Source organism: Anolis carolinensis, chromosome 2, assembly GCF_035594765.1.
Source record: "Anolis carolinensis isolate JA03-04 chromosome 2, rAnoCar3.1.pri, whole genome shotgun sequence".
Classification (NCBI taxonomy): Eukaryota; Metazoa; Chordata; class Lepidosauria; order Squamata; family Dactyloidae; genus Anolis; species Anolis carolinensis.
The window spans coordinates 18,841,057-18,854,930 of NC_085842.1; the positions used below are offsets into that span (position 1 = coordinate 18,841,057).

The following is a 13,874-nucleotide window of genomic DNA, read 5'->3' on the forward strand; positions in this document are numbered from 1 at the left end:
GGGCTTGAATTCTGCAAAACCTATCAAATTATCACTTTGCCTATCATAGATCCAAATACCCATTATATAAACACTGTACATTCTAAAATAATATTTTAATGTATTTAATATGGATTAGCAATGTGTCAGGAGCAAGAAAACAACCATTAAATTCTAGCCAGAGATACAAATTGTACATCAAGGGGAATAATAGTGCAAACATCTTTTCCTTTGGTTTGGCCTCAACAGAAGCACTTTGTTCAATTCTGGAATCCTGGCTGAAAAACAAAATTCACAAACTGGAACTTTGCAACCAAGGTGGTAAAAGAATTGGAAACTAAGCTCAGAGGTGTTGGGGGAAAATACCCCAAAATATATATCACAGCATCCAAAATACAAACGGGATGCTAAATGTTGAGCAATCAGCTCACAGCAAGCAGAGCGTGAAGTGCCGTGTGATGTGGCTGCAAAGAATTTAGAGCTTAGGCAAGCAAAAATGCAGAGTCCTGACTTTAAAAATCACAAAAGGTTTGTTTACAAAGGTTTGTTTACAATCAAGGTAGTAAAGGAGCTGGAAACTAAGCTCAGAGGTGTTAGGGAAAACTACCCAAAATATATAGCAGAGCATCCAAAAAGGATACTAAAAGTTGAGCAATCAGCTCACAGCAAGCAGAGCGTGAAGTGCCGTGTGATGTGGCTGTAAAGGTTTTAGAGCTTAGGCAGGCAAAAATGCAGAGTCCCGGTTTTAAAAATCACAAAGTTTTTAAAATTTACATTTTAAAAAAATATTAACTACATTTCTTCATAGTGAAAAACTGGGTCTGAACTTCTCTTAATACCTATCTCTTCTAAGGTTTCATAGAGTGGGGAAAAACACCAACCACTCCATGTCTCCTGACACGCACGCAGAGAGAGTTCTCAATTCACACAGCACACACCAAGATGGAAGAGTAGAAGTCAGAAATAAAGACTTGCAGTAGAAAAATATCCATTCTACACAACCAATCATAATGAGAGTAGAAACAGGAGAGAGGAAAGAGTTACATTCCAACTGCCATACAGGAGGCAGGGAAGAAGGGAAACCTCAGCCTAATCTAGGCTAACTAACTTGTTCCTCTTTCAGGACTAGAGACTTGAGCAGTGTGGAGCTGAATTCCAACAAGAGGAACAATTGATGGAAGTACAAATGTTTTTTGTTCCAGAAGAGGGGACATGACAATCTTAAATCACTACTGACCAAGAGGTCATGAGTTCAAAGCCAGCCCACATCGGATTGAGCGCCCAACTATTAAAAATAGCCCAGCTCATTGTTGACCTAAGCAATCCGAAAGACAGTTGCATCTATCAAGTAGAAAATTTAGATACCGCTTATGTGGGGTGGATAATTTAACTAATTTACAACATCATAAAAATCATCCAGCCATGAGCGGAAAGGAATGAGGAAGTAATCCATCAAGGACTCAGTATCACAGTGGGAGATGAAGCAGCTGCTTCCCCTGTGGCCAGAATCGAGCATACCCTCATGAAGCCGGAAGCTGGAAAATGTTAAAATGCCTCTGTGTCTTTGTCTCTGTCTCTGTCTGAATGTTGTATGACATTGAATGTTTGCCATGTTTATGTACATTGTGATCTGCCCTGAGTCCCCTTTTGGGGTGAGAAGGGTAGAATATACTTTAAATAAAATAAATAAAAATAATATTTAAGCATCTGAAAGATTGTCAGGGGGAGCTTCCATTCTGCTGCTCCAGAGAACAGGACCTCCAACTTAGGGACTCAAATGACAAGAAAGGGAACTCTACCAAATCTTTGGTACAACTTCTCAAACAGACATGTTTGAAATCAAATGTTTACCTACGATTGTGTGTATTTGCTGGTGCTTGTTAAGGGATGAAGTCCGAGTAAAACATTTCCCACATTCCTGGCATTGGTATGGCTTCTCTCCAGTGTGAAGCCTTTTGTGCCTCGTCAAGCATGAACTGTTAACAAAACATTTCCCACACTCCTGGCATTGGTATGGCTTCTCTCCTGTATGGCGTCGTTTGTGGCTCACCAAGGTTGAACTCTCAGCAAACCGTTTCCCACACTCCTGGCATTGGTATGGCTTATCTCCTGTGTGGAGTCTTTTGTGACTCACCAAGGCTGAACTGTCAGCAAAAAATTTCCCACACTCCTGGCATTGGTATGGCTTCTCTCCTGTATGGAGTCTGTTGTGCTTCACCAAGCCTGAACTGGAAGCAAAACATTTCCCACACTCCTGGCATTGGTATGGTTTCTCTTCTGTATGCAGCATTTTGTGGCTCACCAATCGTGAATTGCAAACAAAACATTTTCCACACTCCTGGCACTGGTATGGCTTCTCTCCAGTGTGGAGTCTTTTGTGCTTCACCAAGGTTGAACTGGATGCAAAATATTTCCCACACTCCTGGCACTGGTATGGCTTCTCTCCTGTGTGGAGTCTTTTGTGCCTCACTAAGGCTGAACTATAGGCAAAACATTTCCCACACTCCTGACATTGGTATGGTTTCTCTCCTGTGTGGAGCCTTTTGTGCCTCACCAATTCTGAACTGTAAGGAAAACATTTCCCACACTCCTCACATTGGTATGGCTTCTCTCCTGTTTGGAGTCCTTCGTGCTTCATCAAGTGTGAACTGTAAGCAAAACTCTTCCCAAACTCCTGTGAACTCTGGATAAAATATTTCCCACACTCCCAGCCAATGAAATCTTCAGTTTCTTCAAAAATTTCTTCTTGGCCCAGATGTGGCCATTTGTATTCATCAACACATTTTCCTGATTCGTTCCATTTAAGTTGGCCTTTCCCAGCATGGAGTGTCTTGTGGAGCATAAGTGCCATATTTTGGGTAAAACACTGCCCACATTCACTGCACGTGTAGAGCCTTTCTCTGGCAGAATCTCCATCTTCTCTGTGGTTTTGCTGATATCTAGGAAGACCCCCTTTGTGTTCCAAATGCTTCCTGCCTTTGGTGCATACATTGCTCTTTTTCCAATTGTCTGCTGTGAAGAAGGACAGAAACAATAATTTCTCAGCGTGAGAAGGACTCTAGGGAAATGGTATAAGAGGGAGATTGAAATGATCCTTAAAATAATATAGACATGGAGGAAAAGTAGATATAAATGCTGTCCTCTCCCCACCTCCTGTTCAGTAAAGATGGACACTGTTTGACTGCCTAAAACAGTGGTTGTCAACCTGTGGATTCCCAGATTTATTTATTTGTTTGTTTACTAGCTTTGCCCGGCCACGCGTTGCTGTGGCTCATGGGAATCATTTGTTGGCCAGGTGGAATAGCAGTGAATAGCCTTGCATCGTCAAAGTCTGGCCATTTTCTTGTTATGGGAGTCCTTGTTTGGTGACCTGGATTGCAATGAATAGTGTTGGTGCGGCAGGTATGAATGGTGTTAATAGTCGTCTTGACTAACATTTAATAGCATGGTAATGTGAAAGCCTGGCTGCTTCCTGCCTGGGGAAATCATGTGTTCGGAGATGTTAGCTGGCCCTGATGGTTTCCTGCCTTGTAGCTCCAAACTGTGGTTGATTCCTGCCTGGTGGAATCCTTTGTTGGGCGGTGTTAGGTGGCACTGATTGTCTCCTGCTTTGTATGTTCAAAGCCCGGCTGATTCCTGCTTGGGGTAATCCTTTGTTGGGAGGTGTTAACTGCGACTGATTGTTTTCTGTGTGCAGAAGACCTGTTTTCAGAGTGTTGTTCTTTAGCACCAAAACATTGCAACATTTACTACAAAAACATTGACTACTAAAAGGCAGGCTGCCTTGGATAATATAGAACATTGGATAAGTGAAGCTTGGATATGTGAGACTCTACTGTATTGTCTGTTTGGAGGCCAAGTTTGAATGTTGCCATTGGTGAGCTTGATTAGCAGTGAATGGCCTCGCAGCTTCAGTGCCTGGCTGCTTCTTGCCTGTGAAGCTGTTTATTGTTGTTGTTGTTGTTGTTGTTGTTATTGTTTTTATTATAATTGAGGGGTAAATTGAGGGAAAGAGGAGGAGAAACTGAAAGTAATTGAGGGAGAAGTCTTCCTTCCTCCCTCTCCTCCTCCGGCGGCAGCGGCGGCCCCGGAGGAGGGTGGCTGGGGAGGAGCCCTGCCCGCCGGGCCCTCTCTTTGCTGCCTCCGCTGGCCAGGCCTCACCGGAGGGCAGCGGTGGGGAGCTCCGTGCAGGCCTCACTGCTCCCTCATCCCCGGCGCCACCCCCAATCCTGCTCCACCTCCTCCACAGCCGGGCCATCACCGTGGAGAGATCCAAGACTGGCACCTCCCTCCAGGCCCTCAAGATGAGCCTGAAGCAGCTTGTCTGGAAGGAGGTAAGGAAGTTGGGGACAAATGGTGAGGGCTGCTGGGCGAGTTTTTGGTGGCACTTGGGGATGGTCGCCAAGATGGCGTCGGTGTTGGCGGGAAAAGGGAAGCGCGTGGGAGCGCCCGTTAAGGGGAGGGGTTGTTCTGTCCACGCGCGGGATCGCCTTTGGCGCAGGCGCAGATATTTGTTCCCGTTTTTTGGGTCTTTAAGCCCCCATTGAGGTTCCTGCTGTGGGGTTTTGTTGTACGAACCTAGGGGCAAGGTCGTTGGATGGTGCTGGCAAGTTTGGAGTTTCTGAGAGTTATAGTTTTGTTGTTTAGCTCACGGCCCCCAGTCCATTACCCTTTTATATATATAGATTTTATCCCCGATGGCGTAGTGGACTAAAGCCTCGTGACTTGAAGGTTGGGTTGCTGACCTGAAAACTGCCAGGTTTGAACCTGGGGAAAGTGCAGATGAGCTCCTTCTATCAGCTCCAGCTCCATGCGGAGACATGAGAGAAGCCTCCCACAAGGATGGTTAAAAACATCAAAAAACATCAGGGCGTCCCCTGGGCAACATCCTTGCAGACGGCCAATTCTCTCACTCCAGAACCGACTCAAGTTGCTCCTGACACGAAAAAAAAACAACCCCATTTATACCCTGGCTCTCTCCACCCCGAAGGGGACTCAAGGCAGCCCAGATGTTTTGACCTTCAATGCCCAGAAATGCCAACAGCTGTTAAACTGGTTGGAATTTCTAGGAGTTGTAAGCCAAAACACCTGGGGATTCACAGGTTGGGAACCACTGGCCTAAAGCCTCTAAGAGAGGAGTAAGATATGCTCCAGAGGGTAACAGTTGCTCAGGCCAGCCTGGTTTTTTCTTCTGTTTCCTCTCTCAGGGAATGGAGGCCTTTACCCTTCACGTTCAAATGCTTGCTTTTTTCTCTAGCTTAAGGCTTTACCTTGATACCACCCATTTCACAACCATTCCCAATCAAAGAAGAATGTCTGCAGGACTCAGCCAGGTATAGTGACATCCATGTTACATCTCACTTGACATTGGTTTTGAGAGTGTAGATATTGCCTCCAAACCATCCCATTTCATCATTATCATTTGAATTTGTTTTATTGGTTTTCCTGTATGCCCTTGTTGTGATGAAGTCTTTGAGTAATGATACTACTAGATGCATTAGAAGAGGAAGAGAAACGACTTGTAAGCAAGACTCCGATGAGGAGCAACAAAGGAAGTGGATCTGGGAAATACTTATGGAGCCTACTGATGATGACACATTTGAGGGCTTTGAGGGGGATGATGGGGTTGAGAATCAGGAGGATGGGATGACAAGTTCAGAGGATGAGGTAATGGACTGGACTAAGGTACAGGAGATCCAGAACATCTTTAGAGAACCCACAAGTAGTGACACGTTTGAGGGTTGGCACAGTGAGGATCCAGCTGGGTCTTGGGGAATTGTGGGTTTGGATAAAAGATGGACTGGGTGGAGGGATCGGCAAGGGGCTTCAGCTGAAAAGAGGTCTGGTTGGGCGTTGTCTGATTCTAGCTCTGAGGAGGAATTGAGGCAACAGGCTGCAGCTGCTAGCAGGGTGTTGGCTGAGTCTAGTTCTGAGGATGAGTTGTGAATAAGAGTGGGTTTGGGAAATGGATCACCTTTGCAGTCGGCAAAGTGTTGTTGGGTGTTCGTGTGTTCATGTGAGCTGTTTGGGAAGATGTGCCTTGGGAAGACTTCTGTGAATGTAAATTTAATCTGGATTATCCATGGCTGTGGGGGTTGGAACTGTGAGGGCTTTATCTGGACTGTTTTGTGTTGATCTTATGCATTAGTTGCTGTGCTGCCTTCTACGCTTTGGCTCTGTATGACCTGGACTGGATTTGTATTGCGGACCTCTCCTTCTCTGACCTGGACTGGATTTCGTATTGCTGATACGGATTGGACTCGACGTCGACATTGTGTTTGGGTGACTTCAACAGACTTCTTCGAGCCCCTGCTGGTCGTCAATTCCTGCCCGCTGACATCCTGCTGGGAATTGGAGTGCCTTCTTTTTTGTTTTACAAAGTTTGTTTTTAAACTGGATTATACTCCGGTTTAATCCGGGTTATTTTCCAGGGTCTGAGGTTTTGTGTTTTCTGGAAATTCTGTGTTTCACACTGAAGATTAAGTGTTCTGGGCCTTTTGAGTTTGTTTCTGGGCTGTGAACTAATAAACTTTTCTTTTACTAACGTCGGGTCTGGCGCTTTAAAGAATCTGTGTTGCAACAGCCCTTCTCAGATCTCTATGTGGAGAGTGGAATATTAAAATGTCCAACACAGACATCAAATATGAAGAAAGTAAAACATGAAAGCCACCGTCCTGCCTGAGACCCCAATGAATTTTAAAAATTAGTTTTTGGATAACTGGGGAAGCTGTAATAGTTTCTAAAACATGCTACCTTGAACACAAATATGAAATGAGATGACATGAATCAAAATACATAAAAATAAACAGAAATTCTATACAAATGCACACCTCTACTAATATGTCATATATTTCTAACATAAGCCCTGCCTTGGGGACCCTCAGTGATTGAGATGATTTCGGAAATTACTTCCGCCAGAGAGCTCCTGATAGGGATACTGCATTTTGAAATAGAAATCCCCATCATTGCGGGAGCCTTACCAAGAGAGTCCACAATCCCACGAATCTCCTCCATGATCTGCATGTGCAAGACTTTCTGATCAGGATTCAGAAGAACCCACTCCTCCAGGGAGAATTGGACAGCCACGTCCTCAAAGGCGATTGGGCCCTGGTGGATAAGCAAAATATTTCCTTCTCACGTAAGGGCTATCAAGAAAAATAATTACTAGAATGTCTTTGAAATAATTTACATCTCTCTTGGTTCGATATTTTCTGTTTCAACAGATGTTTGATGATTGAGCCTTGAATCAATGACACCCAGGCAGCTCCAGCCCTCCTCTCCCAGGAATCCTTCTGCTTACTTGATTCAGTTCCATTCCATCACAAAGGGGAAGAAACGACTGTGGACTCGGAAACAACATCATTCCACCTCCTGGGAGAGAGAGCAAGGTGTCGAAAGCTGACATGTCAAAGAGGTTACAAATACAGTCCTGAAAAGAAACCTATGAAGAAATGACCCTATGAACAGAGGAGCATTTCCCAGCCCAGGAATATGTAACATTTTGGACTTTAGGCCATTTTATCTCAAGCAGTGCTTTAAGTAGCTTGGATTGGGCTTGGTATTTCAATTGACTAAAGTTAATCTTTGTTGTCTTTTTGTCTTGCAACTCAGTTTCAGGGCTCATCTTAGCCTGGCAAGACACTGAAAGATGGAATTTTTAGTCAGATCCAACTTTAGGCTAATGTACAAGTATTGCAAGAAAGAAAACTGCAAATCACATTGTAATTACACCTTCTGAAACCAAAGGCCTACATACTCGTATATACTCATCTCAAGGCCAAATGATCCTGGATGTGCAAAATTTCAATCTCAAAACTATTGGGGATGAGTTACAATCCCTCCAAGGGGGAATTTACACAGACATAAAAAACAAAGCACCCCAAAGAGTTCCTCCTTACCCTGCAAGGCTGCAGCCCCATCTTCTTCCTGCCTGAGGTCCTTCTGTTGGAGGCTCTGAGTGGTGTCTGATGGAGGTTTCTCTGATTCAGAGACATCAGGGTGGACTTCAATGCAGGTATTTTGGCCCTGAAAGAGAACAGAATTCCAGAAGTAGTGCGGAGAAAGTTCAAAAAATATTTGACTTATAGACTTTTTAAAAATAATAACTCTTAGATGGCAAAATAGTTTAAAACTCCCCCTCCCATCATATTCAGTATTACATCTGGAGGTCAACAAATTTGATAATAGGAACAACCAAGCTTACAGCGGATATGGAGGTGACAGCAGGAGGGGCAGAGCAGGTGGGAAAGAAGCAGAGGGAGCAGAGTCTAGCTTATTTCTCTCATAGGTCCCATCTTTGAAGAAAGGCAGGATGTACGTTTAATCTATCCATCGGTCCCAAGGTTAGTGAAACCAAGAGGCAATGCTCTCACCTGTTCTTCCTGCCTCTTGTCCTCTGCCCGACTCAGGAGGAAGCCTTCCGCCAGGGCCACCGCCTGGGAAGAGGTCTCTGCCCCACACTCTCGGACCCAGCTCCCCATCTCTGGGGGCAGGAGGCTCAGGAACTGCTCCAGGATCACCAGGTCCAGCATCTCAGCCTTGGTGTGTTGCTCTGGCTTCAGCCACTGGCGGCAGAGATCGTGGAGGTGGCTGCAAACCTCTCTGGGTCCTTCACCTTCTTGGTAGGAGAGGTGTCTGAACCGCTTACGCTGTGTGTCTGAGCTATAAAAGTCAACACTCAGGAACTTATGTGTAGTTTTTTCCCAGGATGCCCCACTGCTCCCAAGTCCTGCTTCAGCTCCAGGTGAGTTGTGTCTCTCCATGTTGGAACCACTGAAGAAGCAAACTGGACCCAAGATGCTCTTCCTCCCTCTTCTCTTAAGGGAAATCCCTCAACAGGCTCTACTCCGAAATTCTCAGCCAACAATCACATTTCCTCTGTGAAAGAAAGGCAGAGTTAGATAATGGGCTTCTTGAGACTTATTATTGGCGAGAAAAAAAAAACAAGCCCTTTATTGATTTCAGGATAAACTAATGCTGGACCCTCCGTTCTCTTAGGCCTCTGCTTCTCCAGACTCCATACCCACCTGGCCTCACCTGGCTTCCCACTGAGCTTCAATTCGGTCCCAATCCAGACTATCTCCCCATGATTCCTGCCATTTATTTATTTATTTATTTATTTATTTCGTGTCAAAAGCATTGCATAATAAATAGGTTTAAAAGTGATAAAATAAAGGAATCACAAACAGCTACATAGTTTTGGACCAAAAGCAGGCCACAGCAATAGCATTGTCCGTAGCTTTAAAGAACTCCTCCTCCGTGCATGAGGCAGGACATTGTGGGCAAGCATACATATGAGTTGTTTGTTCAGCTCCACAGTCACACAAGGTGGAAGATTCCTCCAGGTAGTGCCATCCTACCAGGTTGTCTTTTGATCTGCCCACTCCACTTCTCAGTCTATTTAGGGATTTCCAAGTTGCCCATTCTTAGTTTGCCCCTCATGGGGGGCCATCCAGTTGGGATTGCCTGGTTCAGCTGCCCAGAGGGACACTCTTGCTGCTGCTGGAGGAACCTCAAGAGGAGTGGTGGTTCTCATGAAGCCCTTCCTTGATTTGAGTCTACTGGGAAGAGACTGATAGCCATGCAGTGGGTGGCTTTCACAATGTTCGACCTTATTTCTCTCACCGTTAGCAGCAACTTCCCGGCACACATCAGGAGGGGCAATGCCAGCTAACTTGTAGAGTTTATCAACAGGTGTAGGTTTACGGCATCCTGTGATTATTCTGCATGTTTCGTTCAGTGCTGTGTCCACCTGCTTCACACGGGCAGACTTGTGCCAGACAGGACAGGCGTACCCTGCCACTGACGCCACATGATCCAAAAGCCTTTCCTGTAAAGAAAACTAAGCTGACACTTGATTAAATTAAATCTTACTTTCCAAAAATTATATTGCGGTAACTGGTTTTTCAACCACAGCCCTTTCCCTTTGCCTGTGTGTCCATGTACTACACTCATACTCACCCCTCAGTATCCAGGGATTCAACCCCCTTCAGATTGGAAACATTCCCTCCCCTCAAAAGCAGGCCTGGCCTTTCTCTTTGCGATTCAAGGGATTCCGTCTCACCAGGAACAGGATAAGAGCAAGAACAGATCTCCAGGCCTTTGAAGGGGAAATGAGACTCCCCAGGAGGCCTGCTCTGGAGGACTGGGCGCCGCCTCCTCTTCTTCCTGCCTCTCTAGGAATCCAGCCTCGCTCCCCTTAACCCTTCCTCGCCCCTTCAGCGCCAGGGCTGCCTCACAAGCATTGAACTGTCCAGGTGATTATACAAATCATTCAATGTTTTGATCAGAGCGAGGCTGTGGGAGGCCTTGCAACAGTCCAAACTGCATCTTTCAATGGGAAGCTTCTTTATTATCATCAAACTTATTCTCATCAATGTGAACAGTGGTTTCCTGCAGCCACTGGAAAGTGACATTTCACTGGCTATTTATATGAAGCCACTTAAATGGTCTATATCCTCAGAGCCTTTCTACATTGCCATGCAAAATCCAGATTATCAGATTTGAACTTGATTATATGGCAGTGTAGACTCATATATTTTTAAAAATTTTTTTTAATTATTTCTTCATACAGATAACAAAACGATACACAGCAAACCTTTGCTGTCTAAAAGATAACACAAAAACTGATTACAAACTTTATGGCTGGGATACAGGTTCCAACTGTGATTCTCTTGACCGCATATCTTAATTAATTACCCCTTTAAACCCCCCACCCCACCCACCCTTACCACCCTCTTCCAACCCCCCTCCCACCCCCATCTGGGTTACTTGAATCAACACATTGATTTAATTGTCTGGAAGGCTTGATTTAAAGTTTTGTACCTATCTTTTCCTTCCGTTTTGTCGATTAAACAAGACCATTTCCTATGCCAATCTTGTCTTGACTGAGTATTCAAATATTTATTTTTCTTTTCATGGATGAAATCATTAATTAAATATTCAGAGAGATACGACCACCAGGTTTTCAGGTCCCACCTTGTTTTATCTTTCCACCCTCTGGCAATTGTGGCATGAATAGCGGCTATCATAAATTTTAATATATCTGACCATTGGTTGTTCCCCTCCTTTACCTCTATGTTAAGGGACAGATCAGTCACACAACTCTCTGACCCCTTCTACACTGACATATAACATCCAGAATATCTGCTTTGACCAGGATTATATGGTAGTGTAGACTCATATAACCCAGTCCAAAGCAGATAATGTGGGTTATATGCTTTGATAACCTGGATTATACAAAAATGTAGAAGGGGTCTCGGTCTCACTTCGCCATTTGAGATTGTCTGCCATTAGATGACAACATCATTACATCAGTGGCAAGAGCGACTCGAGAAACTGCAAGTCACTTCTGGTGTGAGAGAATTGCTGTTGCCCAAGGGACGCCCGGATGTTGATGTTTTACCAACTTTTGGGGAGGTTTCTCGCATGAGAAGCTGGAGCTGACAGAGGGAGCTCATCCCGTGCTACCCATATTCGAACCATCGACCTGTCAGTCAGCAGTCCTGCTGGCACAAGGGTTTAACCCATTTTGCCACTGGGCTCAGCCATGTTCACACAAGATATAAGGAACCCTAACGTATCAATGAAGTACACTTTTTACTGGATTTTTTACTCTGGTCATATTCCTAATGTTTTTCTCTGCCAGGCATTTCCTTTATTTCTGTTTTTGAGTAAAATGCCTCTATGCCCCAAACTAGTTGGAAAACCTGTATTTATTATCCAAACATTAGGATTTTTACTCTACACAGACACATCTATTTCTCTACTTTCCAAAATCCAAGGGCTTGAATTTTGCAAAGCATATCAAATTATCACTTTGCCTATAACAGATTCAAATACTCACAATATATTAAACTGTACATTGTAAAATAATACAAAGTGTGAAGACTTATAAAAGACACCATGATATGGTGTGTTGACTGGAAAGGCATGTGTCGGCAGCTGATTGGCTGAGCCAGCCAGGAGCCAGAATTCCGATTGGCTACTATCTCTGGCTTGCTGCTGAGACAAATGGTTTTAACTGCCACTTTCACCTTGGAAAGTGAAGAGAGCGCTGACTGAAAATAGTCAGGAAGGAAATGGCTGCCAAATCTCTGAAGCCTGATTATTTATAAGGCAAATGAGGCATATTTAAAGACTGTTTAAAAGACTGCTTATTCCATCTGTTCTATGTGTGAATTCAGAGAGACTGCTATATATATTGTTGTCCTGTTTGATCTTTTGAACTGAAGATATTGTTACTTTTTACACAAGCCTGAGTGACACTTTATTATACTGCAGGGTATATTTTGGTTCAGAAACTATGGTAAATTTCTTTATATCTACAACATCTAACAGGTTATGGGCCCAGTGTTAACCCCAGTCTAAACCATTTAAACACCTCCTTGTGTTTAGTGTCACTGTAAAAAAACAGTAACTGTAATTTGGCAAAGCTGCGCATTGGCAAGAAGAAAAATCCTCAAAGATGGAGGTGAATCTTGTGGCATTTCCCATGGCTAGACTTGGGGCAAATAACTACTCCACATGGAGAATAAGAATGTAGAGCTATTTAAGGAGAGAATCAGTATGGGAATGCACAGTAGCTCCGATACAAGGGCACAATGCAGAGGAACATTGCAGAGTAGATGAAAGGGCGAGATCAATATTTTAAGTGTGCATACTGATTGCGTCAGTTCAGTTCTGAGTTTCAGTCAAGATCTGTCTGCCTAGGAGTTGAGTTCTGTCTGCCTAGAGTTCAAGTCAAGTCCTGTGTTCTTCTGTCGTCTGTTAGTCTGTTTGTGTTGATTCAGTAAAACTTTGTAAATAATTTTTGCCAACGTCTCTGAGTGTCTCTTCGTTCTGCGCTCCACTGATTCCACCCAACTACTGCTGGCTGCAAATTACTCTGACAAAGAAACCATGAGAATGAACAGTCTGGCTAGAATCAGGATAGTAAATAAAGAACAACACTAAAAAAACCAGGGGAGTTCCAGACAGGAAACAATCAGGGCCAGTTAACACCTCCCAACAAAGGATTCCCCCAGGCAGGAAGCAGCCAGGCTTTGAAGATACAAGGCCATTCAATGCTAGTCAAGCTGGCCAATGGCAACATTCACACTTATCCAACCGATAAGAGTTCTTTCTTCCACCCTGGACATTATATAGATATATAATGCCTTGCCTCGTTCCCAACATCTCACAACCTTTGAGGATGGCTGTCATAGATGTGGGTGAAATGCCAGGAGAGAATGCTTCTGGAACATGGCTGTACAGCCCAGAAAACTCACAGCAACCCAGAGCCTGGAGATCTCTCTGCAAAGGTCCCCACCCAGGGTCTCTGCACCCTCCAAACCCTTTCCCTGCCTCTCTGCATCTTCATTCTCCCCTTGGGATTAATGGCATCCTCAAAAGAGCCCTGCATCCTGTCAGGGTATTGTGTACTGTGAAATGTTAAATCAATCTGGGTTATTAGAAATGCCTTCTGTGTTAGTTTTCGGCAAGGCATTCCAGTAGTTATGGAGTTAATGAGAACCTGCTATGATTGACGTATCACAGGACCAATGGGGTCAAGTTTGTTTGACCGGGACTTTCTTTTTGGTCTGTGGAATGCAGAAGAGTTTCCTGTGTGTGTGTGTGTGAGTGAGTTGCTTTGGCGAGAGCACTCATGGAGAAAGGACTGATTTGTTCTACAGTAGAGTCTCACTTATCCAACACTCGCTTATCCAACGTTCTGGATTATCCAACGCATTTTTGTAGTCAATGTTTTCAATACACCATGATATTTTGGTGCTAAATTCGTAAATACAGTAATTACTACATAGCATTACTGCATATTGAACTACTTTTTCTGTCAAATTTGTTGTATAACATGATGTTTTGGTGCTTAATTTGTAAAATCATAACCTAATTTGATG

At 44.1% G+C, this 13,874-nt stretch overlaps 1 protein-coding gene and 1 long non-coding RNA gene across 2 annotated transcripts; one reads left to right on the plus strand and one right to left on the minus strand.

Moving 5' to 3' along the window:
* Window positions 1-88: 88 nt before the first annotated feature.
* Window positions 89-10,147, minus strand: LOC103277505 (zinc finger protein 331). Its single transcript, XM_062973419.1, has 6 exons — window positions 9,940-10,147; window positions 8,352-8,856; window positions 7,878-8,004; window positions 7,280-7,350; window positions 6,960-7,086; window positions 89-2,991 (listed from the first exon to the last, which is right to left on the minus strand). The coding sequence occupies exons 2-6, from the start codon at window positions 8,739-8,741 to the stop codon at window positions 1,799-1,801; spliced, it is 1,908 nt and encodes a 635-aa protein (XP_062829489.1). The 5' UTR covers window positions 8,742-8,856; window positions 9,940-10,147; the 3' UTR covers window positions 89-1,798.
* Window positions 3,880-6,936, plus strand: LOC103280557 (uncharacterized). The gene is made up of 3 exons (XR_010003775.1): window positions 3,880-4,313; window positions 5,237-5,312; window positions 6,128-6,936. It is a non-coding gene; the product is annotated as an uncharacterized LOC103280557 (long non-coding RNA).
* Window positions 10,148-13,874: the final 3,727 nt, after the last annotated feature.